At 64.4% G+C, this 27,632-nt stretch overlaps 2 protein-coding genes across 5 annotated transcripts in view; one reads left to right on the top strand and one right to left on the bottom strand.

Annotated features, from left to right (window-relative positions):
- Window positions 1-2,145: 2,145 nt before the first annotated feature.
- BHLHA9 (basic helix-loop-helix family member a9) lies at window positions 2,146-2,904 on the bottom strand. The gene has a single exon (XM_049803360.1). It carries the CDS (start codon window positions 2,902-2,904, stop codon window positions 2,146-2,148), a length of 759 nt encoding a protein of 252 aa, XP_049659317.1.
- Window positions 2,905-6,819: 3,915 nt separating this feature from the next.
- ABR (ABR activator of RhoGEF and GTPase) overlaps window positions 6,820-27,632 on the top strand; it is a 39,445-nt gene continuing 18,632 nt past the window's right edge. The window contains exons 1-3 of one of the 4 annotated variants that reach the window (XM_049802567.1): window positions 6,820-7,177; window positions 22,017-22,201; window positions 27,244-27,348. In XM_049802567.1, coding sequence (XP_049658524.1) covers window positions 6,835-7,177; window positions 22,017-22,201; window positions 27,244-27,348 — 633 coding nt within the window. In that variant the 5' untranslated portion in view covers window positions 6,820-6,834. Of the gene's footprint in view, window positions 7,178-9,987; window positions 10,110-17,081; window positions 17,304-22,016; window positions 22,202-24,874; window positions 25,371-27,243; window positions 27,349-27,632 lie in introns of those variants that run through there. The other 3 variants (XM_049802569.1, XM_049802568.1, XM_049802570.1) reach the window with 3 other exon arrangements.

Below are 27,632 nucleotides of genomic sequence, written 5' to 3'. Positions count from 1 at the left end.
GCCTCCAGTAATAGGGTGAGAGGAGGCACTGGGCACGCTGGGCTGAGCTCGCCCCGCTCTCGCTCTGCGTGGGTGACCCTGGAGACGTGGCAGTTGGGGATGGGGACACCGGGTTAGTGGCAGGTATGGTGGCCCCACGTAGGACCCGCAAAGGAGAAAGGGTGCTGGTGCAGGGGTGGGTTATGTCCCGTAAAGCAAATAACAGCACCTTTGGGAGTGGGGGGTGCTGTGAGGGGCAGGAGGGAGGGCTAAAAAAACCCACAGAGCCTGGAGAAGATGGAAGTTTTCCACCCTTTCTGTGTTATGCTTCAGTTCCAAATTTGGCAAGGATTTCCCCGGCAGGGAGTGCCATTTTTACGGGGCACACCCAGCCCCTTCTCCCTCTCCGAGAGGTGCCCAAAGAACCTGCTGCCAGCTGGGACCTGCTGCCCAGCCCTGCCCAGAGCCTGCCAGGCTGCTGCCCCCCCCCAACTCCCCCCCTCCCGCCGGGACTTATCTCGTCCGGCAGCCTCCGGACAGAATTAGGACCCGCATTTTGTAAATGTGAACCTAAAAGCAGTGGGGTGACCCTCCTTCAGGGGGGATTTCGCAGGGTTATGCCCCCCCCCCCCCCCCCCGCTTCTCTGGCCATCTGCTTCCATCTATCTCGCTTTGCCTGACCACCAAAGTTGGGGGGTTAAACCCTGCAGATGCAAATTTGGGTGGGGGGCAAATTTGAAATTTGGTTCGTGTCTGGCTTAGGGCTCGGTTTCACTTAAACCTTCTTCGAATGCTGGTATTGCTGGGCTCTCGTTCCCGGTGCGATGGATGCTGACGGGGCCGAGCAGGGGTATGCGCTGCTCCGGGGAGAGCCAGAGCAGGGAAAGCCCCCCCAGAGCAGGGATGCTCTTGGGAAAAGCAGGATTCCTTCAGTGGACATCTCTGCAGGCCTTCTCCCGGTAAGAGGAACATCTGTTGGAGATTAAAGCCGAGATGCCTCACACTGTCAGCACTTTAAAGAGGCTCCTTTGCTGAGCAAAGAGCTCTCTCTCCTGGCTGCTGCTAGCTTTCCTCTGCTCGTTGCCCAGCTCCCTTGGCCCACCCGGGGATTAAGGGAGGAGGAGAAGACCCTGGGGAGGGAGACTGGCACACCAGAACGGAGGGTTGAGACGGTTGTTCCACCATATGCCCCCCCCCCCCCCAACCCCGGGCAGGGAAAGAGCTCGGGCTGCCCTTGGTGCGTGGGCAGCCAGTGCTGGGGCTCGGCTGGGAGCACTGGGGCTGGAGATGCTCAGCACTGCGGGAATTTGCCCTATCCGAAAATCTGCCGGTTGTGGGGTGTGCGTGGCTGTAAACCCCTACCTAATTCCTGCAGCAATTCCAGTTTGCTGAGCCTCGGGCAGAAGGGAGCCCTCCCAGCCCGTCCGAGCTCTCTAATCCAGAGGGAAGGGGCCAAAGGGGCCTTTTTGGTAAAATTTCCCCTATCCTCCCCGCCGCTGGGACCGGCCAGGCACGCGCTGTCGGCCTGTCCCACCAGAGCCACTTTGCCACGATCAGGAGGAAACCGCAAACGGACGAGTGGGTTTTATGAAAGCCGACATCTGTCTCCCCTCCCAGCCTGGCCTCGCAAATCTGCTGGGCACAAACGTCTGCACCAATGAGCTTAGCATCAAAAGTCCCCGGGCACTAACCTTTCCCTGCTTTCTGCTCCCTTCCTTCACCGGCGGGAGCCAGAGCGACCAGCCAGCCAGGGGCTTTAGCGTCATCCCCACGGCCCATCTGTCCACCCCACACATATTAACAACCAGTGCCCTGGTGTTGGCTTCGTCAGTCGTGTTTTCTCCCAGAGCAAGCAAGAGAGAATAAATAAGAGCGACAGTCGGCAACAGCGAGACCTCGCGACGAGAAACACAGAGCTGCCACTTCCAGAGGACTTTTCCGCCTTCCCCGGTTTTCCCGCAAAGCGGAGACCCGCAGCCGGGCAGCGCTGGGGTCCCGTACGACGTTTCGGGGGGCTCGCGGCTCTCGCCGGCGTCGCAGCTGAGCTCTGCGTCCTGCGGCGCTTCTCTCGCCCGCAACGGTCCCTTCCCTCTCCCCCCACCCACCCCGTTTGTCCCACGGACGCGTTACCTTCCCGGCGCCGTCTCGCCACCCCAGCCCTGCGGGTCAGTGGATGGGGAGGCGCTGCTGGTGGCCCCAGCTCTGGCAATAGCCCAGCTGCCAGGGGACCGAACCGCTCAGGGGGTCTTGCAGGGTGCCCGCGTATCTCTGCTGGCAGGCGCCTCGGAGCCCGGGGTGGTAGATCCCGCTGGAGCAATAGGCATGGTTGGGCACGGAGCGATCCTCCTTCGGGCTCTCGTAGCGATGGAGCTGCCTTTCGGGGGAAAAGCTGGCGTAGAGAGGGGACGGAGGGCAGCGCTGCGAGCCGGCGGCGCCTGCGGAACTGGGGTCCCAGGGGAACTGGGGGTGGCTGGCCTTCACCCCCGGCTCCGGCGCAGGGACCCCGGCTCGGCTGCGGCACTCGGAGTGGGCGCAGGGCCAGCAGCGCCCGGTGCTGTGCAGGGACAGGGACAGAGCCGTGATCCTGTTGATGGCTCGCCGGAGGGTAGCGATTTTAGAAAGCCTTTTGCCTCCGAGGTCGTGTTTGAGGGCCAGCCGCAGGGCGTTGAAGGCTTGGTTGTAGTCCAGGATCCTCTTGCGCTCTCTGACGTTGGCAGCCATTCTCCTGGCCTTAGAGCGCACCGGCCTGCTCCTCTTCCTCACCTTCGTCCCTTCGGCGTCCCCCAGGCAGGCGGCTCCTTCCCTTCCCTGGGGGACCCACAGACCTTGCCCGTAGCATGCCCGGCGCGCGGCCCCCGCTTCCAGCTCCTCTTCCGAGCTGTCGGGTTCTGGCGCCGTGCCTTTCCCCATGGCCGCTCTGGACATGGCCGCGGCGAGGGGGGAGCGGGAGAGGTGCTGCTGCGGTCCTGCCTCCCGCGAGGTGTGGGAGACACTCCTCCAGGGACACGCAGCCGCCTCTAAAAACCCCACGGCGGGGCTCGTCACGTGGCTCCCTCTCGACCCTCCTTACCTGCCTGCAGGTGTGCTCGCCTCGCCGAGAGGCAGAAGGTGAGCCCTGCCTGGCCTCTGCCCGCGGGGATGCTCCTGAGCACGGTGCCAAGCTGGAGGAGCGCGGGGTGCTGGTGTCGGGGTGCCCAGAGCTTGCGATGGGGTGCTCACAGGCCTTGAGGGGGGGAAGGACCTCTACCAAGCACTCATTGCAGCGGTTGCTTTAGTCTCTGCTAAGAGTTTGGTCGCTGCAGGAGTTCCCCGTGCTGCTCTGCCCTCTCCTTTGCTGGGCAGGCTGGAGATTCAGCCTGGGCCGGGTCATCCCGGGGTTTTATACGGTGCCGTGGGGCAGAGCCCCATGCGGTATCACCACCCCGGCACGGGGCTTGGGCTCTGCTCCCCCACGCTCAGTGGTGCCGCAGCATTTCTGTTATTTCCCAGCTAGGGGAAACTGAGGCACGGAGCGATGAGGTTGCTGAGGAGAGCAGCGAGTCTTGCACCTGAGCGCAGGAGAAGACAAAATGACTCCCGCCCCAGGTACGGAGGGGGCTGAGCTGCCTTTGAGATCGTGCCTTAGGGCTGCTCCACGCAGCTGCGCCCCTGCGAGCCGGGAGCATCCGTGGGCACGGAGGTAGGTGGGTGCCTGGGCAGGAGCAGCCCCCGGGAGCCGGTGGAGGAATGTGTGGGGCTTGGCACGCCTCTGCCCTGCGGAGAAGGAAGCAGGAATGTGGCAGGGGGGATTGGGGCAGGTGATAAAAGAGCTAAAGTGTTACCTGCCTCCAGAGCCTTCCTGTCCCTTCCCAGCAGCGGGGAGCCCGGGGGGGGGGGCGGGGGGGAGGAAGAGCTGTCTGGGCTGGCGCTGCCGGGCCTGCCCGGCACTTACTCTGGGGAAGAAGAAGCTGAAAGCACCTCCTTGTTCCCTGCATCCCCAAACTGGTGGGACAGAGGACTTGCCAGGTGTGGAAGGTCCGGAGGCGACGGGGAGGGCCGGGTCCCCATCCCCTGAGCAGCGGGGGACCGCCACGTGTGTTCAGCCATCGTTTCATTAGCAAACGGTCGCTAAATGCCTTCTCGAGTGAGGGGTAACGCGTTGAAAAATGGCCCGGGAGCGGGTCTGACAAATTGTTGGGGTGACCGGTGCAAAAGCAGAGCCCTGGGAGAACGCGCCCCCACCTTGATCCATCCCTTCCTATCTGATCGTCCCGGCTCGTGTTTGATCAATAGCCACAATTAGCGGGGGGCTATTTGTCTATTGCCCTTCTCCTCTCTTGGCTCTTTGAAGTCGGAGCTAATTTAGGTGCCTCTGCTCCAGGAACCCAATAAATCAGGAGCCGGGGCCTCAGGGAGAGGGGAGGACCAGGCAGAAGGACTTCAAAGGGAGGTGAAGCTCGCAAATATTTTTGAGCACTCACCTGTGCTCGCTCACTATGGTCCTCTTGTTCTCCCCAGCAGCCTTCTGGCCGCCCAGTCTCGCTCTGCTCTGCCTAGGAGCGGATGCTCCACCGGCCACTGATTTACCCGGTGAGCTCAGCTCGGGAGCGAGGGGCTCCGAGCCCCTCGGACGTGCGTGCCGGACCCACTTAGAGACGTGCCTGTCCAGAACGCAGCTAAGCAGGATAGATCCCTGCCGCGGGGAAGTTTTTTGCTGGTGTGGGAGGTCAGGACGTGCAGTACGGAGCGGATCCGGAGGTGGCTGAGCTGGACACGAAGCCAGTCCCGGCTGGGGCGATGCTTGGGCAGAGGGCAGGCAGGAGCCCCGAGGTTGTCCCCGTCCTGCCCACAGCTCCCAGTGAGCTCACTGGGGAGCACTGCTGCGGGTTCCCAGCATCTCGGCTCTGGGCAGCCCTGGCCCTGCAGGGATCCAGCCTCGGCTCTCGGAAGCGGACAAGGCCAGACCGTAAATCACGGGTCATCGGATGCCACCTGCCGCCTGTAATTAGTGCATCCCGCTGGGCCGTCCCCACCTCGTCCTGGATGCTTCCTACCTAGGTGCCCATTACAGGGTGGGAGGCCGGGAGGAACGCCCACCCAGGCCCTGCTCCCTTGGCCCCGGCTGATTTATCGCCGCGCGCTGGAGAGATTTACGGGCTGAGACAGGGAGCCAGAAATGTGTTGTAAGGCTCTGCCGGGCCCGTCTGCCCTGACAGATGATGAAAGAGCTGTAATTATCCGTCGCCATGCATAAATCAGGCCACTCGTGGCACTCCCTCACCTCCTCCCCAGCCTCCACCAAGGGGTTTGACCCCCGGGGATTCCCCACCTCTCCGGCATGTATCACACCGGGCTTGGGGCACCGCTGAGCGCTGGGCACCTGCCCATCCCGGGCAGGATCATCTCAGTTCTCACGGGTCCCACAGCCCAAAGGTGTGTTTTGGGTGTCTTTGCCCCTAAAGCTACTGCTGGGTGGGGGCCGGAGCTCCCGCAAAGAGCCCCGGACAGGCTGCCCGTCACCCACTTTCATCCAGCACCCCCAAACTCCTGCTGCTTCCAGGTGAGAGCTGTCGGGACCACCTGGGAGCGCAGCGTTCACCGGAGATAAAACCCCGATGGGGTGACGAAGGGGCAGCCGACGCGGCGAGGCTACACCGGGAGGCCCGGCTGTGCCGGAGGGACACCGTGGCACGAGAGCCAGGGACTGGCATGCAGGGAGGTGCCCACCCCTGCGCAGCCCCCCACCCTGCTCTCAGGTGCTGACGGAAGGGAAGGAGGAGGCGGTTGTTGCGACACTGCCTGGGCCCCGTGGGTAAATAAATAGGGCGCTTTGTTCCTGCTGGGGCACGGCCATGTGGCATAAGGGACAACAGGCTTGTGAGTCATCCCTGGCCAGCGTGCAGCACATGGGAGGAGGGAAGGGAAAGCGGCTCCTGGAGATTCCTGCCTCTGCCTTGGCATTCCTCGAGGTCCCGTGCCCCAGCGGCTTGCACGGCACAGGGGAATCGCCAACCCTGCCCAGGGTGCGGGGTTGGAAAGCCTCATCCCGTGGGGCAGGGCGGCTTAACCGCAGCGGGCACACGTGGCGCGGCACAACGTGGGCGAAAAGCCTTACGCGGGCCTTCGTCGCGGGAGTTTGTTTGGTGGGGATGGCCCATCCGTCCTGAGACCCGACAAGGCAGGCGGGGTGTCACCGGCCGGAGGATGAGGATGGCCAGGAGACGGACGGAGTTCCAAGACCGGGGCACATCGGTGGCTGGGGAAGGGCAGCTCGGTGGCACAGGAGCCCCCCCCCCGGCTCCTTCGAGGCTCCCGTTCCTGGCTTGGGGACGGATTTCTCGCAGCGCGTGGGATTGTTTGTGTCGTTAGCTCTCGCTTTATTAACTGCTCTAACGCTGCCGGCACCGCACGCTTCCTCGCCCGCACAGCATCCTCCGGGCCCACATCCCCCAGAACCCAAAGGTCGAAACCAACCGGCAATTCAGCATCCAACCCCCCCCCCCCCCCCCGGTTCCCGCATCCCTCCCGGGCTCCCCAAATCCATCCCGTAGGAAAGCCCAGACAAAGCGTTTGACCGGGCTCCCCGGGGAACGGCAGAACCGAAGCTACTGGGGCTACAGGTAACCCGGTCGCTTCTTTTACCGGAGCCGGTGTTTGGGGAGGGGGGGGGGGGGGGGGGGGCGGTGGTAAGTGCCGTTCTCCGCCCCGGCGGGGCCGTACCGAGGCGGGGCGGGCCGGGGGCGGGCACCGACGTCAGGCCCCGCGGCGGGGGGCGGAAGGCGGCGGCTGGAAGAGGAGGAGGAGGAGGAGGAGGAGGAGGAGGAAGAAGAAGAAGGGGCGGGGGGGGGGGGGGGAGAAACTTCGGGCCGGGGGGGGATGGCGGCGGGAGAAGCGGCCCGGGCGGACTTCGCAAGGCATTGGCAAGCGGAGTTCCCGGGAGAACCGGCTCCCAGTATGGAACTGGGTTCGGTTCGGGCCATGGAAAGGGAACTGGAACGTTGTCGCCGGCACCTGCGTCGCCTACAGCGGGCGTTGGCTGAGGAACGCTTTAAGGTGGGCTACCTGGAAGCTGCCCTGGCCCGTGGGCCCCCCCCACCGCCACCACCGTCCCTACCCACCGCCCCCAGTCCGCCACCGAGCCCCGCCGGTCCACCCGTGGGCAGTTCCCCGGAGGGAGGCAGCGGCGGCAGCTCCGACGCCGAGGACGCTTCTTCGGCAGGTGGGTGCCGTGGGGAAGGGGGGGGTGCCCCGTGGGGTGGTGGTGGTGGTGGTGGTGGTCATCCACCACCCTGCGTCCCGGAGCATCCCACGCAGGGGACGAGGGTGGCCCTCCCCGGTCCCCTGTGCCGTGGCCGTCGCGCGGTCAAGGGCGTCCTGTGCCGCTGCGTGGTCGAGGGGCGTCTCGGTCCGGAGGTCCCGTGTCGTACCCGTGGCGCGGTTGAGGGCACCCCGTGACGTTTCGTCCCCGCGTCCCCCCCGTGGCGTGGCGTGCCGCCGTTAAGGCCGTCCCGAGGTGCCGTGCCGTCCCCGTCACGCAATCGGCGCGCCCCGTGCTGTGGCAGGGCCGAGGATCTGACCGTGTCCCCGGGCCGTCCCCGTCACACGCCCCGGGCCACCCCAAGCCCCTTGTGCCATCTCCATCCAACGGCCAGTGCCACCCCCCAGCCCTTCGCTGTCCCCGTCCCGCCACTAAGGTCACCCCGAGGGCCCGTGTCATCCCTGTCCCGCTTCCGAGGGCATCCCATCCCATGCCGAGGCCCCATCCTCGGGCACGCGAGGAGGGAGGGCGGCCGGTCGGTCCCCTACAGCTGGCTCTGGGTGATGTGCCACTGACCCAGGAGCCACATCTGGGGCTGGGACACTGCGGGAGAGTCGCTTCCTCCAGGTGTGACCTGACTCACGGGGACACCTCTGCTCGGGTGACACCCCGTGATGTCCCACGGGGAAGTCCTGGAGCCGCTGAAGCAGAAGCGCGCCGGGGCGGCGAGGTGTCCCGGGGCGTTTCGCTGGGCGGATTGAGGACAACGTTATTTTTCAAGTGACTGGGCTGTTTCGTGGCACTGAAGGCGCAGCCAGCTAGCGCTGTCGCCCATCACGCTGTCCTACTTCCAGCGGCCTGGAAGTTGTTATTGCATCAGCTTTAATCCCGGTTCAAACGCAGTCCTGACAGCTAGGGAATGTCACTTTTTATGTCGCTAATTCTGCAGCTGACTTGAGTTAATTTTGTTCTTGCTCGATTGTTTGGGGGGGGTGGTTTTTCCCCAAGGCTGTATCGGGCTGGTTTAAGACGGCCTGGGTAGCAAGGGCTCTGCTGTCGAACCGTGCTTAATGTTTGGTGTAATTTATATTTATCGCATTAGTCTACAGGGCCAGAGAACCGCTCGGTTTCCATTTCACCTTCCCGAGCCGTCTGGAGGTGAAATGTCCAAAGTACGTGGCTGGTCTCGGTGGTGTCTCCGTACTGCGCCGGGCACGTGTGTTTGTGCCTCTCCCCGATCGGCGGGGACCGGCCGCGGGAGCTGCTCCCAGCCCTGCGGGGAGGACCAAGGGCATTCGATGTGTCGCCTTCAAAGGGCCGCCCCAAGCCCTTCTCCAGTTCCCCTTCAGCGGGCACTGGTTGTAGTTTTTGGAGAGCTGCTCAGCGGCTGAGGAGGCTCGAGTATGTTGGAGCGACCGAGCACAAATGCTTCTGATTTACACTCAGATCCTGCATTTTATTTCTATCTGGGTAATGCTCCTGAATGTTTCCAAACACCCAGGACTGTGCAAGGCTGCTCTCGGGCCAGGGGGATGTTGTTAAAGGGGCTTCCCTGGAGCACAGCGCAAGTCCATGATCGTAACTCGGTCCCAGCGTCATAACTCGGAGGGGTCCACCCTTCGAGGTGGCTGGACCAAGACCTTTGCAGCCGGTCGGGCCGAGTCTTTTGGGCAAGACCTTGAAATCCAAGGTTGCGTCTGCTGTGGTTAAATGTGATCCCTTCCTCCTCCTCCTCTTCTTCCCCCTCTCCCCCAAATGGGTCTCCATCACGGTCCCCAGCTCCCGCACTCATCCGAGGAGGCAGCGTCCCCTCTGCCGAGCGCCCGGCTTCTTGCCCCGTGGCACAACCGGGCTCTGCGCGGAGGTCGGTTGACGGCGGTGGCGATGAGCTCTCCCCGGCCTTGTCCCGAGCCTTTCCCGAGCGTCAGCACTTTTCTTTGTTGCGCGTTATAAGGGTGCCTGTGTGCGCCGACGGCGCTGACATTTAAAAGCAGAATTTGCGAGTCCAGTAAAACGCGTGCGGTCGTTGCCTGGATCCCTCTTTCTCCGGACAGTTGGTTAACGTAGTGCTCCCATTGTTTTCTTCCCACTTCTTTTTATTTTTCAGGTATAATTAAAAATTCCTGATTGCAGTGCTGTTGGCTTCTCCTGCCAGCAGTCCAGGCTGCGTGTAACTCGGTTAGCACTGCTCTGCCTGCGTCTCCCAGTATTTTAATGTGAATTTTGGAGCTTAACAGCGCTGTGGCTGTGGCTGAACGTGGTCGGCCCCCGGCTGTTTCACCGTAACCTACGGCAGCTCTATCTGGACAGCAAGCGAAGGAGCGTTGAATATTGTCTTTATGGGAATTACTGGGGAAAGACGGTGGTTTCCTTTAAGTAGCTTGTGATTAATCCGATTTAAAGCGAGGAAATCTGCAAGATGCCCCTGTTTGTGGCTATTGCATGCGAGCAGCGCGTGTGACAGCCAGATACATGATCCTGGCATCTGAGATAACGCCTGTGCCAGCTCACCCGGGACCAACAAAATCTGAGCGTCAGCGAGCAGATGGCTAAAAACGAAGCGTGGAAGGGACTAAAATTCCCTTCATCTCAGCCGTCACCTGTCCCTGTGGCTAAACACGCAGCTGGCCTCACAGCTGAGTATGCGCGGTGCCGCGCGTGGCCGTGCCGGGACGTGGTCAGGGTGTGCCGGGGTGCCGGCGATGCTTCGGCTGGGTGCTGCCTCCATCACCTCCCTTTTGCCGCGGCCCGAATCTGGGGTAAAGGGTCCGGTTCTGCGGGTTGGTACCCACGAGGAGAGGGTGAGCCGAGCGGGTGGGAGGCGGCTGTGCTGGTGACCGAGAGGAGAGACGCGGTGATGCTCCTCGGGAGATGCTTTGTGCCCGGCAGCCAGGTAGCGTGCACAGAGGTGGAACAAACTCGGCGCTGGGTTGCCCTGCTTTGCCCTTGGGAAGCGGAGAAAGAGGCCGGCTTTACCACGGAGGTGGGATGCTGTGGGAGCTCCTGGAGCTCCTCTGGAAGGCTGCTGGGTTTGGGACTCCCCGACCTGCCCTGTGCGGCACCCTGCACCCCAGAAATGCGAGCTCTGGGCTGGGGAGCGCTGGCATAGCTGGAATAGTCCGCGGTGGGGTTGGCTGGCGGATCTGGTTACGGCAGGATGCTGCGGCTGTGAGCTGTGCCGTAAATGAAATCCCCAGCCCTCTGTTTAGCTGGAATTACGGTTTCTGTCATGGAAAGAGCTTGGAGTCACGTGGGCTCTTCTGCTCGCCCTGCCACACCACCTTCGCTAGTACCTTGGGAAATGGGAAGAGAGGCTGCCGGCAGCCGTGGGGTCCCCGCCTCGAAGGGCGGCGGGCACGGAAAGGCAGCGGTGTCGGTGCGTGCACCAAAGGGCTGAGGTGGGGAGGGGGCCCCGGGGTGTCTGGAGTCTCCGGGGCGTCCGTCGCCTCATCCCTGAGCACCCAGCTGGGGGCTGGATTGCTGTGGGTGTTGTGCTGGGGGCTCCTGGCATGGTTTGGGTAAAGGCAGGGCTTGTTCTTGCTGCTCCATCCCTGCTTTCAGCTCGTGCTGCTGCTGGCAAATACACTGGCAGATACTGCAAAAGCGGCATCTCTGTCCGTCCCGCAGAAACTCCTCCGCAGCTGGGGAGGTGATGGGGCAGCGCTGCGGGCAGGGTTCTGTCCTGCTGGCCTGAGCCACCCTTGGACCCTGCTGGTTCTTCGTCCCTTTCTTGGAAAATCCCCTAAAACCCTAGCAAAAGGAGAGCAGAAAATAGTAAGCAAAGTCCAGAGTTTATCCTGGTGTAGCTCTTTCTGTCTGGGGTACGTCACGGCATGCAAGAGGCAAAGGAGCGGCGATCCCGCAGCGCCCAGGAAGGTGAAGCGTTGTCTGCGCATCCATTTCCCCCTCCTTCAGCACCAGGAGGGGATCTGGGAGTCGGTGCCGAAGCGGGGAGGTGCGTGGGTGGGAGTTGTCCCTCCCCAAGAACCCATCTACCACCTCTGTGTCCTCGTATTTATTTTTTAAATTTTTACTTCATCGTATTTCCCCACTGTTGGAAAGCGCTTGCTTCGCTGTGAAGATACTGAAAGTTCTTCTGGCCAGAGAAAGCCGGACAGAGTCTCGGTGTTTAATTTTAACTGCTTAGGCGAAGGTATAAAACCGCAGTGTGCGTGTGTGGGTGTGTGCGAGCCTGCTTGGGGACCTTTGAACCACCTCCATCTGCTCTAGGGCCTGGCAGCATTTTGGGAGGTGGCTTTTCTCCATGAAACCCCCCTGATGGCAGCGTGACAACGACCCCTGCGTGATGTGGGGCTGCCTCCCCGGAGAGCGGTGCTGCCCGAGACAGGGACTGCAGGGTCAACGCTGGGGCGGGTTGGCACTGTTAAAGAAAATCATAAATAAATGCAAAAGTTCACGAGGTTAAGAAGCCTTTTGAGTAGAAGAGTTGTTGTTTAAAAGCATACCTTTTCAATGAGAGCAGTAAGTGCTGGTTGTCGGAGTAACTTCCCTGTGATGGGCAAATAGTGGAGGGCTTGGAAAGCAGCTGGAAGGGCAAAAGGGAAAACCTGTGACCGGCTTCTGCCCGTGGGCACCCCCGGGATCTCTGCCCCGGGGCAGAGCCACCAGCAGCCACAGCATCTGCTGGATGGAGAAACAGCCCTTCCAGGCGCCAGCACCCTGCGAACGCCCAGCAGGATGGACGTGCGGTGGGACGGGGGTCCCCGTCCCTCTCACCAGGCAGGGGGGCGGTGGGTGAGCTGGCCCTGGAGGGGGGGGGGGCGTCTGGGCTGTAGGCAAGCTGTCGTGGCTGGGTCCGGCTTTCCCCTGGCCCGCTCCCCTCTGCCATCAGCTCTTGCGTCAGCTTAGCGTGGTTGCAGTGGGAATCTGACTGCTGCCCAGCATCACGAACCTGCATCTCCTCCAAAGCAGATCCTTAAAATTGGTGTGAGCGTTCCCGGGGCGGGGGGCGGCTTCCTCCTCTCCCCCGGCATGGCTGCGGTACCCGTTCTCATCGGCCTAGAGATGCCGACATCTCACCCGGCTGCAGCATCCCTGCGCATCTCTGCGTGCCGTCAGCTGAACACGGTCCCGCTGGCTGGGTATTTATCCCCCAGCATTTGGGGCAGAGATGATGCTGAGCTCCCCAACTCAGCAGCATTCAGGCGATGGGCAGCAGCACCGGGCTGCGTGCTCTGCCCCGGTGCCCTGCGGAAGGGAAGGAGGGGACGCAGCTCCCCTTTTAGTGCCAAGGGTGCCACGGGCCGTGCCCGCCATGGGGGTGAGCGCTTTGGCTCAGAGGTGGCCCCCCCACCCCCCAGACCTCCAGGCTCGGTGCAGCGGTGGCCGGTTGTGGGGCAATCGGTGGTCCCCAGGCAGGAGCAGCAGCAGGACGCACCAGAAGCCTTCATTAGGCGGCTGGCTACAGCCAGAAGTGCCCTGCGGGGCCTGAATACATTTGCATTGTAAGTCTATTGAAATCTGTTTTGGTTTTTTTGTCGTTTTTTTTTTTTTTTTTTTCCCCCCTGGAAAGACACTTCTGTGCAACGGGGCTCTTTGTTCGGCTGGTTCCTCCTCCCCTCCTGCCCAGCATGGCCAGCGATGCCGCCAGTTGGGATCCCGGCGGATGGCTCTGCTCTGTCTTCTGCTGGATGCTGTCTGTTGCGGCCAACCCTGCAGCAGCAAACGGAGGGAGATGCTTTCCCCCGTGCTGGCGGGGGATTAATATTCCCTGGGGTTAGAGACAGGAGCCGGGTTTAGCCAAGGCAGCTCACTAAAGTGTGCATCCATCCCAGGAAAATGGCACCTGTGCCGCCGGTTCATGGCATCGCTGGGTTTGTCCTCCTGCCGAGGTCGGCCGGAGCAGCCGCCGGGAGCACGCCGATCCCGCTGCATCCCCAAGAGACATCTTCAAATAGACTTGGCTTTCCCACCCCTAGTTACTTTATCAGTGTTTGCTAAGCAGGACAATTTGCATATGTAGATCAGTAGCAACAATACTTCTTGGCTCTCTTGGCTGTAGTTTGGGGAGCGGAGCCTGGCCAGCCTAAGCAGAATCGCGGAGGATGTCCTGCAGATTTGTCCCGAGATAAGTTCCAGCTGCAAAGTTCAGGGATTGTTTGAAGATCTGGCAGATAGGGAGACCTTTGTGCTCGGACTGGGGCTTTCTGCCATGGGCGGTTTTTGTTCCGACGCTGCGAACCAACACCTCTTCCTTCTCCTTCGCAGGTCCTGCGGTGGCAAGCAAATCTGGCCGAGCCGTTTCGGCAGCGCTGGGGCTGGGTGGGAGAGGAGCAGCCTGGGTCTGCGGTGCTGGCAGATAACAGCCACGATCTCCTCCCTCTCAGAAGAGAGACACGATGTGATAGCTGGCCCAGGCCTTCTATCTGATATTAGAGGCTTTTTCCTGGGAGCAGCCACCACCTACCTTTCCTTCTCTGTCTGGTGTTTTGAGAGGCCAAGGGCATTGCTGCTGCGGCTGGGTCTCTGCCTTCCTCCCCAGGTTGGCTGGGGGAGGACCTGCCCCGGCTCTGGCACCCCGCTTGGCTCCCCGAGGGCAGGAGGGGCTGCCCTGCGCCCTGGGCACCTCTCAGCCATGCCCCGGGGCTGCGAGCCGAGCTTGGGGCCGATACAGCGCAGACTTTGGGGTTCCTGTCCCGCAGGAAAGTGATACTGGGGGAGAAGTTCAACGCTGAGTTGGACTGAGGAGCAGCACGTTCAGGATGCCCAGCAGGAAGGATCTGCTGTGCTCCTTGGTGGGGAGGGTGGAAGCGTTTTCATTTATTCCTCTTTTCCCTCTCTGCAACCTCTGGCAAGGGGATAGCACCAGCGAGGGACAGCCCAGACCTCCTGGAGAGCCCAGCAGAGTGGGTGCTGGAGGAGCTCGGAAAGGTGGGCTCTCGCCTGGCGTCTCCCACCGCAGCCCTGGCTGTGTCCCTGCCCTGGCTCCAGGACATGTAGGCTTCACCTCTCCCAGCCCAAGAACTCTGGCTGCCGCCTTAATCCTTGTCTAACGCTGCCATTTGCATGGTGCTCCCCAACCATCCTCTCCTCCTCCGCGATTTCCCCAGAAAAACACCCCCTTTGCCCCACGCCAGTGTTGGAGGTGTAGGCGACTCCGGAGCTGCTCTCCGGTTGCCGCCAGCCCTGGGTGCCCACCGCCAGCCCTGGGTGCCCACCGCCAGCCCTGGGTGCTGACCACCAGCCCCAGTCTGGCCGCGGTGGGGGAGCGCTGAGGCTCGTGTGACTGTGGCTGGAGGAACCTCTTGCACAAGAGGCCAGAAATAGCGATGCGTGGGCTGGCGGGCAGGGGCTGGGCAGATGCCAGGCAGACAGCCAGACACCAGGCAGGCTGCGTGGGGCCGGCTGGTAGCGGGGAGGAACCGCAGGACTCAGCTTTCGGCTCTTGCTGCAGGGATGCTGCCGCGGTGCTGCAGTCGGAGGTGGGGGCAGTTTGGGGGGGGAGTTGAGAACGTGGTTGGCAGTGTCTCTTCACCCGGGGCTGTGTCACCGCAGGGTGATGGGTGTCTGGATGTGGGTGGGTGCTCCCCACCCCGGCCCTGGAGAGAGGTTCAGCCGCTTTGTAGGTTTTGGGGTTTTTTTTTGTTGTTGTTGTTGGTTTTGCAAAGGTGAAAACAGCATGAAAACCAAAGTAAAAATAAAGCCCCATGGTTTGGTGGGGCTGTTTTATCCGGGCTGTGCAAGCGTACCTGCCTAGGTCGCTGTCTGCAGCCAGATAAGGCTCATCGGGTGCAGCGTGGGGGAAGCTCTGGTTTGGACTTCTCGGTGCGTTTCCAGGCCACCCGCCTGGCCGGGCAGCAGGGCGCTTGCCAGCCTGGTCCTCCTGGACCGTGGCACTGCCAGGGCCTGCTGCGTGGTGTCACATCAGAGGGTGGCCAGCCGGCGGAGGGCTCCTGGTGGCCTACGGGTGGCTCATCTGAGTCCTCAGCTCATGCCCTGCGTTGGATAAAGAGGAAGAGATGCGAAGCCGGGGGGGGGGGGGGGGTTGCGTGGTGGCGTGAAAAGGCTGATGCTATGGGCAGGAGTGGTCAGGAAGCGTGTCCGGCTGGGGGAGGCACGTGGAAAAACCCCTGCGTGCATGCAGAGAGCTATGCGTGGAAAACCAGCTGCCCCCGGCGGAGGGGGGGTGGGCAGGCTGTGGTCTGCCTGCTGCCCCCACGGCTCTGCAGCAGCTGCACCTTGTGCTGCTGCTGGTGGTGCTGGTGCTGCTGCGGCGCTTTGCGAGGCGCGAGCGGAGCGTGGTTTCCTGCCGTGAACAGGGGCGATGTGCTCAGCCGAACTGCTGTCGCCTTCCTGGCAGCTCGCTGCGCCGGGCAGAAGGGCCTCATGCTGCGGGGGGCTGTGGGGGATGCAGGGGCACGGGGTTTGGTTGAGGAGGATGAAGGGGACTCTCCGTTGGAACCTTTAAGGGACAGAGCGGGGACGGGTCGTGGTACCGAGCTGGAGCCTGGGGGAGTTGGTGGGGGACGGAGAGCGGCAAACGCTATCGCATCGTGGCTGTCCTTGGGCAGGGGTGGCACTGCCAGGCGCTGCCAGGCTGGGGACGAGGGGAACGTCGGCACTGGGCAGCGCAAGGGGGTCGTGGTGCCCAGCAGCATCCCGTTGGGGCAGCCGGAGGGATGCCCTCAGCTCCTCGAAATCCTTGGGAGCGGGGCGGGTGAGGAGTGGGAAATGGGAGCTGTGGGGCTGCACCCTCTGCCGCTGACTCTGCACCCGGTGACTCGCAGCCCGGCGGGGTGGTGGGCTGTGGGTGCGGGTCTTTGCCACGTCGGGGCTGGATACGGCCCCTTTGGAGGCAGAGCTGTGCCGGGGCAGCGGTGGCTCCTTACCCTGGATGCCAGGTGCCGGTGCTTCCATGCACCCCAGCCACGCCAAACCAAAGCCTTGGCATTGCTGTGCTCCCCCAAAACGTATCGGCTGTGTCCGGCATCAACATCCCCGGGAGCGGGGATCAGGTGGTGGCAGTGCCGTGTTGGGGTCCCCTCAGGTTTCTCAGCCGGGCCGGTTGCCAATGCCACCCGCGTCCTGGCACTTCACGCTCCGGTGGCTCTACCTTCCCCTCGTGCCCGGCAGAGCGTTATCCCTCCTGCCTGGTTCCCATCTGGTCCCGGCGCCTGGTCCAGGCCCTTCCCCGCATGGCTGAGCCCACGGGCAGGATGCGGCCGAGGGCACCGACGAGGGATGCTGCCCGCACCGCCGGGACGAGGGCAGCGGTGCCGGCACGGGCTGAACGAGGGCAGTCTTTGCACTTGAACGCTTGGCTGACGCCCTGACATATTGGGGTTGATGACTCTGGCACTTTATGTTTCCTTTGGCTACATGCAGCTGGGGAGGGCACTTTAACCCCTGCCTGCCTGTGCCCCGCTCTGCCGACCCCGGTTGTACGGGGCAGGGTAGGTGCCGGTTCCTGAAGGTCCTGGTTCCTCCCGGGGCTGCCAGAGCCAGGGATGGCGCGGCCAGGAGGATCCTCTGTCCGTCAGCCGTAGCTATTTGAGGGGCTGGTGAGGTTTTTCTGGGGAGGGGGCGCAGCATCCCTGGGTCACGGGAGGGAGATAAGACCATGGTGGCAAGGGTGATGGAGCTGGGCTCCCCCTTTCCCCCCCACTTTCCTTGGGGTGGCCTGGGGGGCAGCCACATGCCCCAGTACCACCACCGTCCCCTCCTCCTCCTCCTCTTCCTCCTCCTCCTCCTCCTCCTCCTCCTCGCCGGTCCCCAGACCCCTGCGGAGGGTCGGCGTGGCTGCGTGCGGGGGGACGCTGAGCTCGGCTCCCCCCGGCGAAGCAGGGGCGGGAGGCGGGACGCGCTGCCATTGCCAGGCGGCACCTCCTTTCCTTGGGCACCCCTGGCAGAAGAACCACCGTGTGCCCGGGCAGGCGGCCGTACCCGGCTCTCCCATCCAGCCTCCGCCTGGGCCTGCGGCCCCCCGCCTCCCGCCCTCGTCCGTCGCCTTTGTTGTGAGATGAGAACCGGCTGGCGGGGCTGAGAGCCGGCACAACCCTCCCGAGCATGGAGCCGCTGAGCCACCGCGGCCTGCCACGGCTCTCCTGGATCGACACCCTCTACAGCAGTACGTGGCCTGGGCTTGGGGGGGGTGGCGAGGGGCGACGGGGTGGCGGGTCCGTCCCCCCCTACCTGTTGTGTAATGCTGCGTCGTGCTGGGGAGGGATGCTGTGCCGGCGATCCCGTACCGGGGGGGGCTCCTGAGCTGAACCGAGCGTGGGCAAGGGGCAGGTGAAGCTGGCAGGGGGTCGCGGTCCCCTCCCTGAGCATCCCGCGTGCCCCGGTGGCACGGCGATGCTGGCCGGAGTCGGTCCAGCACCCCCAGGCTCCAGGAACCTGAATGAGCCGGATGGGTGATGGTGGCCCCGGCACGGTGGGGCTCGCTGGGGTCGGAGCAGCCTGATAACCGGTGGTGCCCACGGGGGTCCTTGGGGACGTGGGTGCTTTCTCCCCCAGGTTCCATCTCCGTCCCTCTGTGGCCGTGGGAAGGTACCTCTCCCCCAGCAGTGATTTTCGCAGCGAGCTCCGAGGCGCTGTGCCGAGGATGCTGTGGTAACGCGGGGTGGGTACCGGGGGGCTGGCAGCTGGCGGGGCCGGGGGCGTCCTGCAGCGGTCTGGGGGGTGTGTGTGTGCGAATCCCCCCCCCCCGCCCCATCCCACGGACAGGCAGCAGGGAGGAACGAACGCCGGAGCTGTGCCGATCCCGGTCCCGCGGCAGCCGTCTCACCGGTGGCCAAGGGAGCCAGAGACACGGCTAGAGGATGGGGGGGCTCGGTCATGGGGTCCCCGTTGTTCATTCTGGGGGAACGTTGCGCTGTGTGGGCACCCCGGGGGTGGTTTTCGGGGTGCAGCGTTGAGCTCAGAGCCTGGCGTTTGTGGGGCAGCGAGATTTGGCATGGGTGCGTGAGAAGGCGGGATGCTCCGGAGAAGGAGGCACGGTGCCCGCTGCGCAGATTTGGCATCTGCGGTGCCCTGGAGGGAGCAGGGGCTGCCGGGGGGGGGTGGGGGGGCACGTTGCATAGGGCTGAGTCCCCCTCCCCCTCCCCCAAGTTTTCCAGCCCAAAGCCTCCGACACCCGCAGCCGGAGGCCGCATCCAGCAGCGGCAGCCCAGGGGTCCGGCGCAGCTCTGCAGCTTGTGCAGGCGGCTGAGCTGGAACCCGGAGGCCACATCCAGCCCCAGCCTCCGCACCCTTCTTGCCAGCCGCAGCATCTCCGCAAAGCGATGGCTCTGCCATCCCAAATCCCGCTCCAGCCGCCCTCGCCGTGGAGGGGAGATGCGTGGGGGAGGCTACTCGGCGTGCCCACGTTTTGGGGGATGCGGGGCAGGGTCCGGCCTTCGTCACACCGGGGAAGGCAGCGACGGCACGGAGGAGATGCTGTTTGTGTCGAGCCGCCCTTCGGAGGAGGCCCGCGGAGGCAGGTCCGAGGCCAGCTCACGCATCCGTGTTGTCATGGTGAATTTGCACCCAGGCATAGGGAAACGGCGGCATTTCCCCAAAACCTCATGGGCTCCGTGCGGATGTCGGGCTTCTCCCGGCAGTGGGGTAGGACAAGCAAGTGTTGGGGTGTGCTGGCACGCTGCCGGGGTGCCAGGGAACAGCATGTGCCCAGCTGGAAAGTGAAGAAAATGCCACTCTGGGCTGCTGTGATTGTGCTGCCTCTGCCCAGGCTGGGCAGGAGCCAGCTGCTGCCCTTGGCTGTGCTCCTTCTTGGGGACCATCGTGCTGGGATTAGCCTGGGTCAGACCTGGGAAGACATGGCAGAGCGGAAACTTTCTTTTCCTGGGGAAAATAATCTCCCGTGGGGATGCGTTCCTGGCTCTGTCACCCCCCTGGGTCCAAGTGCCAGCCTGCAGGACCCTGGCCCTGATGGGTGTCAGCATCCCATGGGTGCCAACCCTTGGTGCGTTGCGGGGCTGGATCCAGCTCAGGGCCACGGGGCTGTGTGCGGCAGCCGGGGTTACAAAGCTGTTTCGGGCTGGGGTGTCCTCACCCCTCCAAGTGGCTCCCCTGGGCCAGGCTCCCTCCCTCTCCTCGGTCCTCATGCCTGGGGTGGAGCAGGAGGATTTCCACTGCTGCTAAAAAACGGGAGCAAAAATAGCACTGGGTTTTGGCACGGGTGCAGGAACAGGCTGCAGGGGTAATGCAGCTGCGGGGGAAGGAGGGAGGTGCTCGGTTTGGGCTGGCTGGGTGGCAGAAGCACCCCACAGGCAGCGAGATGCAAGGGCCAGCCCCTCTGTGTCCCCTTGCCCAGCAATGTCCCGCTCACCCACCCTGGCTGCTTGGTGGTGCTCGGTTCCCTCCCCGCAGTGGGTGCTGGGGGTGCTGGGAAGGTCCCTCTGCCCATCATCCCCAGGTGAGAGCCCCGTAAATACTGCACGGCTGCGGGTGGCACAGCTGGAGGCACAGCTGGAGCTGTGGGGACATGGCTCCATCCTTCCTCTTGCCGGCAGCGCAGGATCCCTCTCCCTGGGGTGCCTGTAGGACTCGTCCCCAGCTCGGGTCTGGGACTGGGACGTAGATCTGCTCCAACTGGGAGCCACGGCTGCGTGAGAGCTGGGTCATTCCTGCGTCCCCGCAGGCCAGTCCCTTCCCCCTTCTGTGCCGCCTTCTGATGCCGCCTTCTTCCCTGCACCGCTGCGGGTGTCACCTCCCAGGGTCCCCAGCCGCCTCATTAAAGCTCTGTGCCTCATTATCTTGCCGCCGAGCTGCCCCAGCCTGGGTTGCCAGGTCTCCCACAGTGCCGGTGCCGCTCTGGGTGCCCCCGTTGCCCACCCCGCCGTTAAGCCCAGAGCTGGAGACCTTGGCCTTGGTGGCGGGGAGGTGGTGGAGCCTGACGGCCTCGGAGGTGGTGCGCGTGGTGGGGACCGTCAGCTTTGTCCCCTCTCTGCTGCCTTGGCTCCCCGTTAGACCCCATCTGATGGGGAAAGGCGCTTGGGTGAGAGGTTTGGGTTTCTCTGGGACATCCCCAGCCGGAGGACAGTGCCCAGTTGGGTGGACTCGGGGGAACTGGGTGGGGTGGGTGTCCCAGGGAGGTGGCCGTCATGGCGTGGCACCGATGCTAACGTACCTCATGCTGTCTTGCTTCTGGCAGGAGGGGTGAGGGACATCCCACCATGAGGAGGCAGGACAGGTTAGAGATTGGGATCCCCTTTCCCTGGAAGCTGAGGACCAGGAGGAGCTACAGGCTCCCCCATCTCTGCCCATCCAGCTCGTTCAGTCCCAGGCAGCTCCAGGGTTAGACGGGGGCAGCAGTGGCCTGGTGACAGTGGCACGCCAGCCTCCGAAGGACGGTTATTAGCTGCTAATTGCTAATGAAGCAAGGTCTGAGAGGGGCTGGGGTACCTGGCAGAGCTGAGATGCATCTGGCCCATGTCAGGGCCCTCCTCCATCCCACCCCCAGATGCAGGATGAGTCCCCCCATCCCTCCCCACCGGCACCGGCAGGGCTCCCGGCCTGATCAGGCTTCGCAGCGCTCCTTCATTTAAAGATTTATCCACTTTCATTATGAAGCCGAATGCAATATTAATGTGCTGAGTGGTGTTGGTGGAAGTCAGGGAAGTCCCTGGCTGGGGTGGCAGGGCCGTGGGGGGACGAAGTGCAGCAGTGTGGGGTTTGATCCGGGCCAGCTGCTTCAACCCCCGCGCACCCCGTTTTGGCCAGAGTATCGGCCAGGGTCTTGGCTGGGGTCTCCCCCCTGTCCGTGCCCAGGGAGCCTGTGGGGACAGCCACGGCGCTTTTGGGTGGGGAGCGGAGTGAGGGGCTGGCGAGGGTTGGGCAAGCCGTGCCCACCGCCTCTTTGGGAGCTGCCGAGGGGGTCTCGGCTGCGGGTCCTGGGTGGGGGTGCCGACTGCACCCCACGGCCGCCCCTGCCGCAGCCGGGCTCCCTTCCCCCTCCCCTTTGTCAGCATCTCGGGGCTGCTGCAGCCGCCTCTTCCCACCGCCACCGAGCCGCTGCCGTTTCCATGGGAACAGGTTAGGATGTACCCCCGTCCCCCGCTGCGCCCCAGGGACCCGATGCAGACCCTGGGCCCCCCCTGCTCCCACCTGGGGCTCCGGCTCCCCAAAATGGCTTCCCTTCGGCCATGGGCAACGAGGGACAGCGTGGGGCATCCAAAAATGGGTGCTGGCCTGGCATGGCGGTGGCCTCATCCTGCGCTGGGGAAAGCAGACCCCTTCTGCTCCCCCCCCCCCACCCTGGCGTGGCCCAAGCTGCCCACCCGCCATGGAGCTGTCACCCTTCTTCTAGGGGGGGTGGCACTGTCCTCCGTGCTGCAGACCCAGACGTCCTGGCACCCGTTCCCACGCTCCGAGGAGGATGGGCACGGGGAAGCGGGGAGGACGGCGGCCGTGGCTGCCAGCCCAGCTCCATCCCTCCCCAGGGATGGTACGGGGATGGCGGCTGCCGGGCGGGCAGGACAGAGCCCCTCGAGTGGGGCCAGGGTGTCTGGCAGAGCAGCTGTCCCTGCACAGAGGAGGCCTGCGGCCTCTCGGTGCCGTTAATTATGCAAATATAGGGAAGTGCGTCGAGCGGATGCCCTGTGGGGCCAAGGATGCTCTGCGTGATGCCCTGCCTGCTCAGCCGGGCAGGCAGAAAGCTGGCAGCCAGGGCCAGGGTGGGCTATGGGTGCGGGCGTGCGTGTCCGCGCGTGGCCCTGGGTATCGGACACGGGGTCGGTTGGCCGTGGGTAACTGGGGCGGTTGTGGTGTGGTACCGTGCGGTGACACTCGGCCGTGCCGCTACCTGGATGTTCACCGCCACCCTCTCTTCCCCTGGCAGACTTCAACTATGGTGCGGACGAGTACGACGCCGAGGGCAACGAGGAGCCCAAAGCACTGCCAGAGGGTTCGGAAACCATGCCCTACATCGACGAGTCGCCCACCATGTCCCCCCAGCTCAGCGCCCGCGGCCAGGAGAGCGGGGACGGTGTCTCGCCCACACCCACCGATGGCCTCGGCACAGGGGTAAGGTGCTCGGGGCGCGGAGCTTTGCACCGGGTGGGGTTGAAGCTGGGGGCTGCGGGTGGCCCGTTCGGTTGTGTCAGCGGTGGCGGTGGTCCTCTGGTGCTGCTGTGACCTGGGGGACCGTCCCCTGGCATCCCAAACCCTGCTGGCCGTGGCCCTTTGGATTCTGGGGACCAGCAGACTTTAGGGACCAGCACCCCGTTCTGCTGCTGGTGGGAAGGGTGCCGTGTCTGTGGGATGCGTCGTGTCCCTGCCTCGTTGTGCCATGCCGGTGGCAGAACCGGGTCGGAAAACGGGGTCCGGGTGTGGAAGCCCAGTCGGCCTTGCTGGGAAGCCTGCGGGTCCCGGGGTCCCCGGGGGTCCCCTGCTCCGGGGAGCCCTTGGGGACAAGGCGCAGCCGCTCCGCCGGGCTGCCGGCTCCATCTAGCGGCACTTGGGGACGAGCTGCCGGCTGGGGAAGGGACACCTTGTCCCCCGTGTCCCCCCCCCCTCTTCTTCTTCTTCTGGGGAACTTCGATTTAACCCCTTCTCTCCCTCTGCTCTTCCGAGAGCATCCTCGGGAAGCCCTTGGAATTTATCCAGGGTGTTTCACGGGGAGGGGGGGGGGGGGATGCTTGGAGAGCTGCGGGCTGGGAAACCAAAGGGAAAAAATGTTTTTTCCAGAAGACAAGTTTCTGTAGAACCCGAGGGGGGGTGTGTGTGTGTGTGTGTGGCCGCTGTCCCCGGGGGACGTGGGGGCTGCCGTCCCCGGTGTGTGCCCTGGACCGGTGGGCTCTTGGCAAGGGCAGTGGGCGTCTCTGGTCCCTCGGGACTGGGGTGGGGAGCGACAGCCTGGCCCCGGGCTGGGGGACACCCCCCTGGGGGACACCCCTGCCGTGGTCCCGCAGCGAGCTGGGGGTTGGCCGGGGCAGGAGGCTGGTCTAAGAAAACGTGAATTTTTTTTTTATTTTTTTTTTTTTTTAATTTTTTTTGTCGTGGAAAGAGTTAAGCCCTTAACCCGGATGCTGAGGCAGAGGAGGAGAGAGGTGTGGCTTCCTCCCCAGGGCCCAGCTGCTGCAGCATCCTCCTCCTGCCACCCAGCGCGGCCCCACGGCGGTCCCTAGTGGGTGGGTGCCGGTCCTCTGCCGCCCCGCTGCGCGAAGGACCCTGTTCCCCCCGGGACTGGGTCTAAACCACCCGGGTTTAGGGTCCCTTGTCCCCCAACGGGATGTTGGGCAACAGCCCTGCGAGTCCCAGCCCTGACACCCCGGTGCCTTGGCGATGGGATGTGCTGGGGGTGTTGGGCTCCCAGTAAGGGATAGCGGAGGGTGGCTCTGGGGAAGCAGGAGTTTGGGGGGGAGATCCTGGGGGACGCTGGCAAAGCGGTGCCCTTGGAGGCTGGTGGGAGCGTGTTGGGGCTGGACGTGGGCAGTAAAGCCGGCTTGGTTGGCACTAACAGGATTGGGAAGTGTTGGAGCTCAGCACCGGCTCTGCCTCCATCTCTTTATCTAGAGCTGTTTGCGCCGGGGCTTAGTGGAGAACCATCTGAATACCGGCACGTTTAATCCTACGTGTCCAGCCTCGTGATGGGCACGGGCTTGCATGCGGGTCCCGCTGTGGCCAGTGGCACAGGGTGCCGGGCTCGCCCCCATCGTTCTTCTCCAGTGAGGTGGGACTGGTGTCGCTGCCTTTCGGAGGGCTGGAGGAGGTTTCTGATGGGGCATCTTTTCTTGCAAGCTCTTGGGGCAGCTGTGACCATATCTGGGGCCCCCGGCTGCTGGATGCAGACAGAGCCTGTCTCTCCTTCTCCCACCTGGGAAACACAAGCACCGTGGTCATGGTGTGGGGTGGTGGCCCCAGTGTTGCTGGGTTTGGATGGTTTTTCCCTGGGCAGGGAGCGTTCCCTGCTTTGGGGACCCAGCCGCGGTGGGCAAGGGTCCCGGTGCTCTGGCGCAGACCCCTCTTAGCAAAGGCTGGGTAAAGCTTGAGCTGTGGCATGGACGCAGGGCTGGGCACGGGCTCTGGAAAGTCCCCGTGTCTGTGTCACTGCCCACTTCTCGCAGCAGGAGTTTGTTCCAGGATTGGACAGGCGCGGGGAGGAGAGCTGGCTCCGGCAGGCAGAGCACATGCGGCCGCTGGTTCCCTTTTTACTGCCGAGGAGCAGGGGGGAAACTGCTGAAACAGCTCTTGCGTTAGCGTCCCCTCCTCCAGCCCGATCTTGCCCCATTTGCCAGGGCCCACGATGTCCCTTGCAGGTGTCACGCCACCGCTCGTGTCCCCGCTCCCCGGCTGCCCCCGGGGGTTGTGGTCTGACTGGGGCAGCGGCGAGGTGCCGGCGCCGATCCCCATGGGATGCAGGGCAGATGCTGCAGGAAAGCCCACGTCTCCGAGTCCCCCCCTGGGGCAGGGAGAGGTCCGGTACCCTTCTGGGGGTGCCGAGCCAGGTCCCCTTACGGGACCAGGTGATGCCGCTGCCCTCCAAGGTCACATCTCCCTCGGGCGAGGGTCCGGGGGGGACCTGGCAGGGGACAGGGGACCCTTCCCCATGAGTCTCGCTGGCGTTGTAGGGAAGAGCGTTGTACCGGCGTTGGGAAGAACCGGCTGGGAGAAGGCGGCCGCTGCGCGCCCCAGCCTTGACCGCATGCCGCCGGCGGAGCAGCCCCACCTCCAGCGCCAAGAGATGCATTTCCTGTAGCGAGCGTGCAGGGCGGAGCGGCGGGGCTGGCTGGGGTGTACGGCGGCGGGCAGCGGCCCTCCACCGCCGGCGGCCCCCTCCGGGGGTGAGCGGAGACCCCGGGGAGAACCGGGTCGTTCCTCTCGTCCCGCCATCGGTGACCCCAGAGTTGTCGTCGTCGCCGCTCGGAAGCGGTCGCGCGGCCGCCTTCGGGAAGCGCCTGTCGGGAGCCGAAGGCCTGAGCCGGGGCAGGCGGGAGAACCGGGGATCCCATAATGGCTTCTTTCATCCCGCGGCGGTGGCCGGCGGCCAGGGCTGAGTCAGGCCGGGCCGGCTCGGCCGCGTGAGCCCCTCGCCTGGAACTTTGCGGGGTCCCCTCTGCCCCCCGCTGCCTGGCCGGCCATGGAGGAGGAAGAGGAGGCCATAGGGTACCTGGATAAAGTGCTGGAGGATGAAGATGACTCTGAGCCAGGAACCCCCACCAGCCCCGGGTCTCCGTTCTCGGCCGGCGAGAAGGTGGGCGGCGGGGGCACCCCGCTCCCGTGCTGGGGCGACGGGTGGGGGGGGAGGGGGGCACAAGGGGCATCTCGCTAGTGCTGGTGACACCCAGGTCTCAGGGCAGCTCCTGGGTCCTTGCAGTGGGTGCTGGTGGGGGGCAGAGCTCTGGGGGCAGCGGGAGCATCGCTGGAGACCCACCGCTCCCCCGGGACTGCTTGCGGCCGGGGGGGGGACAGGGCAAAGCTGTGCTAGGAATTGGGTGCAAAGAGCTCAGTGGGTGCTTGGGCAGACCACCCGGTCGTCCTCCCGTGGGGGTGTCAGGGCCACGCGTGCCGCTGCGGGGGGGGGGGGGGGGGCCTGTGTGGCTCAGCGGAGCTGGCGCCGGTTGCTCAGGAAGGGGCTGGACCACACTCTGCCACTGCCCCACCGCACAGCCGCCAGCAACCCCAAAACGGCCCCAAACCACGGTAGCTTGGGGGCAGCCCCGGGGTGACCCCTGTGCCGGCAGGAACAGCCTGGCACCCTTCTCTCGCCCACCCTGCCGGGGGTGCCTGGGTACCCCCGCGGGGGCTGGCACGGGGCTGGAGGAGGGCTCCGGTCCCGCTCTCCTTGGGGGTCTCCTGCACGGGATGGCCGCCAGGCCCTGCTCTAGGGTTGCTCCTCTGGGTGACGGGGGTCCGGCTGGCATCGTCCCCGCGGGGCACTGCGGGCCTGGGGCGCAGACAGCCCCCATATCTCCCCAGCTCCCGCGCAGGGCCCAGACTGGGGGAAGCAGGAAGAGCCCGTGACTAATCGGTGGCAAAGAGCCCGTGAGCTCCCAGCACACAAAACTGCCCCCCCCACACCCCGTACACCCCCCTGCCGCGCCTCGGCCTTAATGGCGCAGCCTGGCAGGGAGCCGTGGGGTGGGCACCCTGGTTGGCGCAGCAGCCCCCAGGGCCGGCTGGCAGTTGCCAGAATGGGACAGGAAGATGCTGAGCCGTGGCCATGCCCAGCCCGGGACTGTGCCCCCACCTTGGGTGGTTGGAGCTGCCAGGCCCCCCCGCCCTGTACAACTGCCAGGGCTGGCAGGGGCAGGCGGCCCGGGCAGAGGTGAGCCAGGACCAATATCTCCTTGAAACCGTCCCGAATGGCTCATTACCTGGAGCAACCGATGTCCCCGTGGCTCTGCTTGGCCCCCGTCTGGGTGGCAAAGCCTGGTTCCTGAGTGTGATTTTTTAAGGGGGGAGGCCAAGGCACGCCAGGCGTTCGAGGCAGTCCAGGGGCTGGGGCACCCACGTTTGGGCGCTGGCAGAGCCTCGCTGAGGGTCCCAGAGCTCCCCAGCCCAGCCGTGCATCTCCCGTCTCCCAGCCGTGAGGATCACAGCACGGGAGGATCATACCACGGGAGCATCAGTGCCGCAGCAGACCTGGGTGCGAGTTGAGTCGCCGGCAGCCGGAGCGGCACCGTAAAGCCCTGGACCTGCGCCGGTGCTGCTGGGCAGTGACTGCTGGAGTGGCATTTCCCTGGGAAAGCCTCAGCTGGGGAACAGGGTGGTGCTGGATCATGTGGCAGCACCATCCACCGCCAGGCATGATTTCACCGGGCAGCTCTGGACTCTGCCCTGGGAGAGTCCTGCCGTGCCGCACGCCACGCTGGAGCGTTGCCAGCAGCGCTGGGCTCGTGGCCAGCCGGGAGCAGGGAGGGGAGCGATGCCCGTGGCTTCCCAGCTGGCTCCAGCCTGGCTGTGCCGCCCAGCGGGCACATGCCCGGCCCTTGTCACGGAGCTTCCCTGACGCTGGCGGGGGACGCGTGCCCGTGCAGGGATGCCGGGGATGGGGTGGTGGGATGAAGGGTCTCCTCCCGTGCCGCTCGCTGGCTCAGCCAGGTTCCTTGCTGTGTGTTGTACAGGGCGAGCGAGATGCTGGCAAAGGCCTGGAGATGCGGAAGCTGGTGCTCTCCGGTTTCCTGGCCAGCGAGGAGATCTACATCAACCAGCTGGAGGCCCTCTTGTTGGTGAGTACAGCCCCCAGACTGGACACCCCCTCCAGCGACGTCCTCCAGCAGGGGTGGGTGGGTGGATGAATCGATGGGTGGGTGGGTGGGTGGATGGATGGATGGGTGTTTGGGTGGGTGGGTGGATGGATGGATTGATGGGTGTTTGAGTGGGTGGAGGGAGGGAGGGATGGATGGATGGATGGATGGGGTCATTTCTTCCTGGACTACCTCCTGCAGGCAGGCCTGACCCGGGCACTACCTGGACAGGAGCAAAGCTGCAGGAGCCACGCTTGGAGCCAGCC

Source organism: Accipiter gentilis, chromosome 6 (assembly GCF_929443795.1).
Source record: "Accipiter gentilis chromosome 6, bAccGen1.1, whole genome shotgun sequence".
Classification (NCBI taxonomy): Eukaryota; Metazoa; Chordata; class Aves; order Accipitriformes; family Accipitridae; genus Astur; species Astur gentilis.
Note: the sequence above shows the minus strand (reverse complement) of the source record. Positions and strands in the feature narration are given on the sequence as shown.

Bases quoted from the DNA above. Each gene is read 5' to 3' on its own strand.
- BHLHA9 (XM_049803360.1), bottom strand. From the start codon at position 2,904: ATGTCCAGAGCGGCCATGGGGAAAGGCACGGCGCCAGAACCCGACAGC.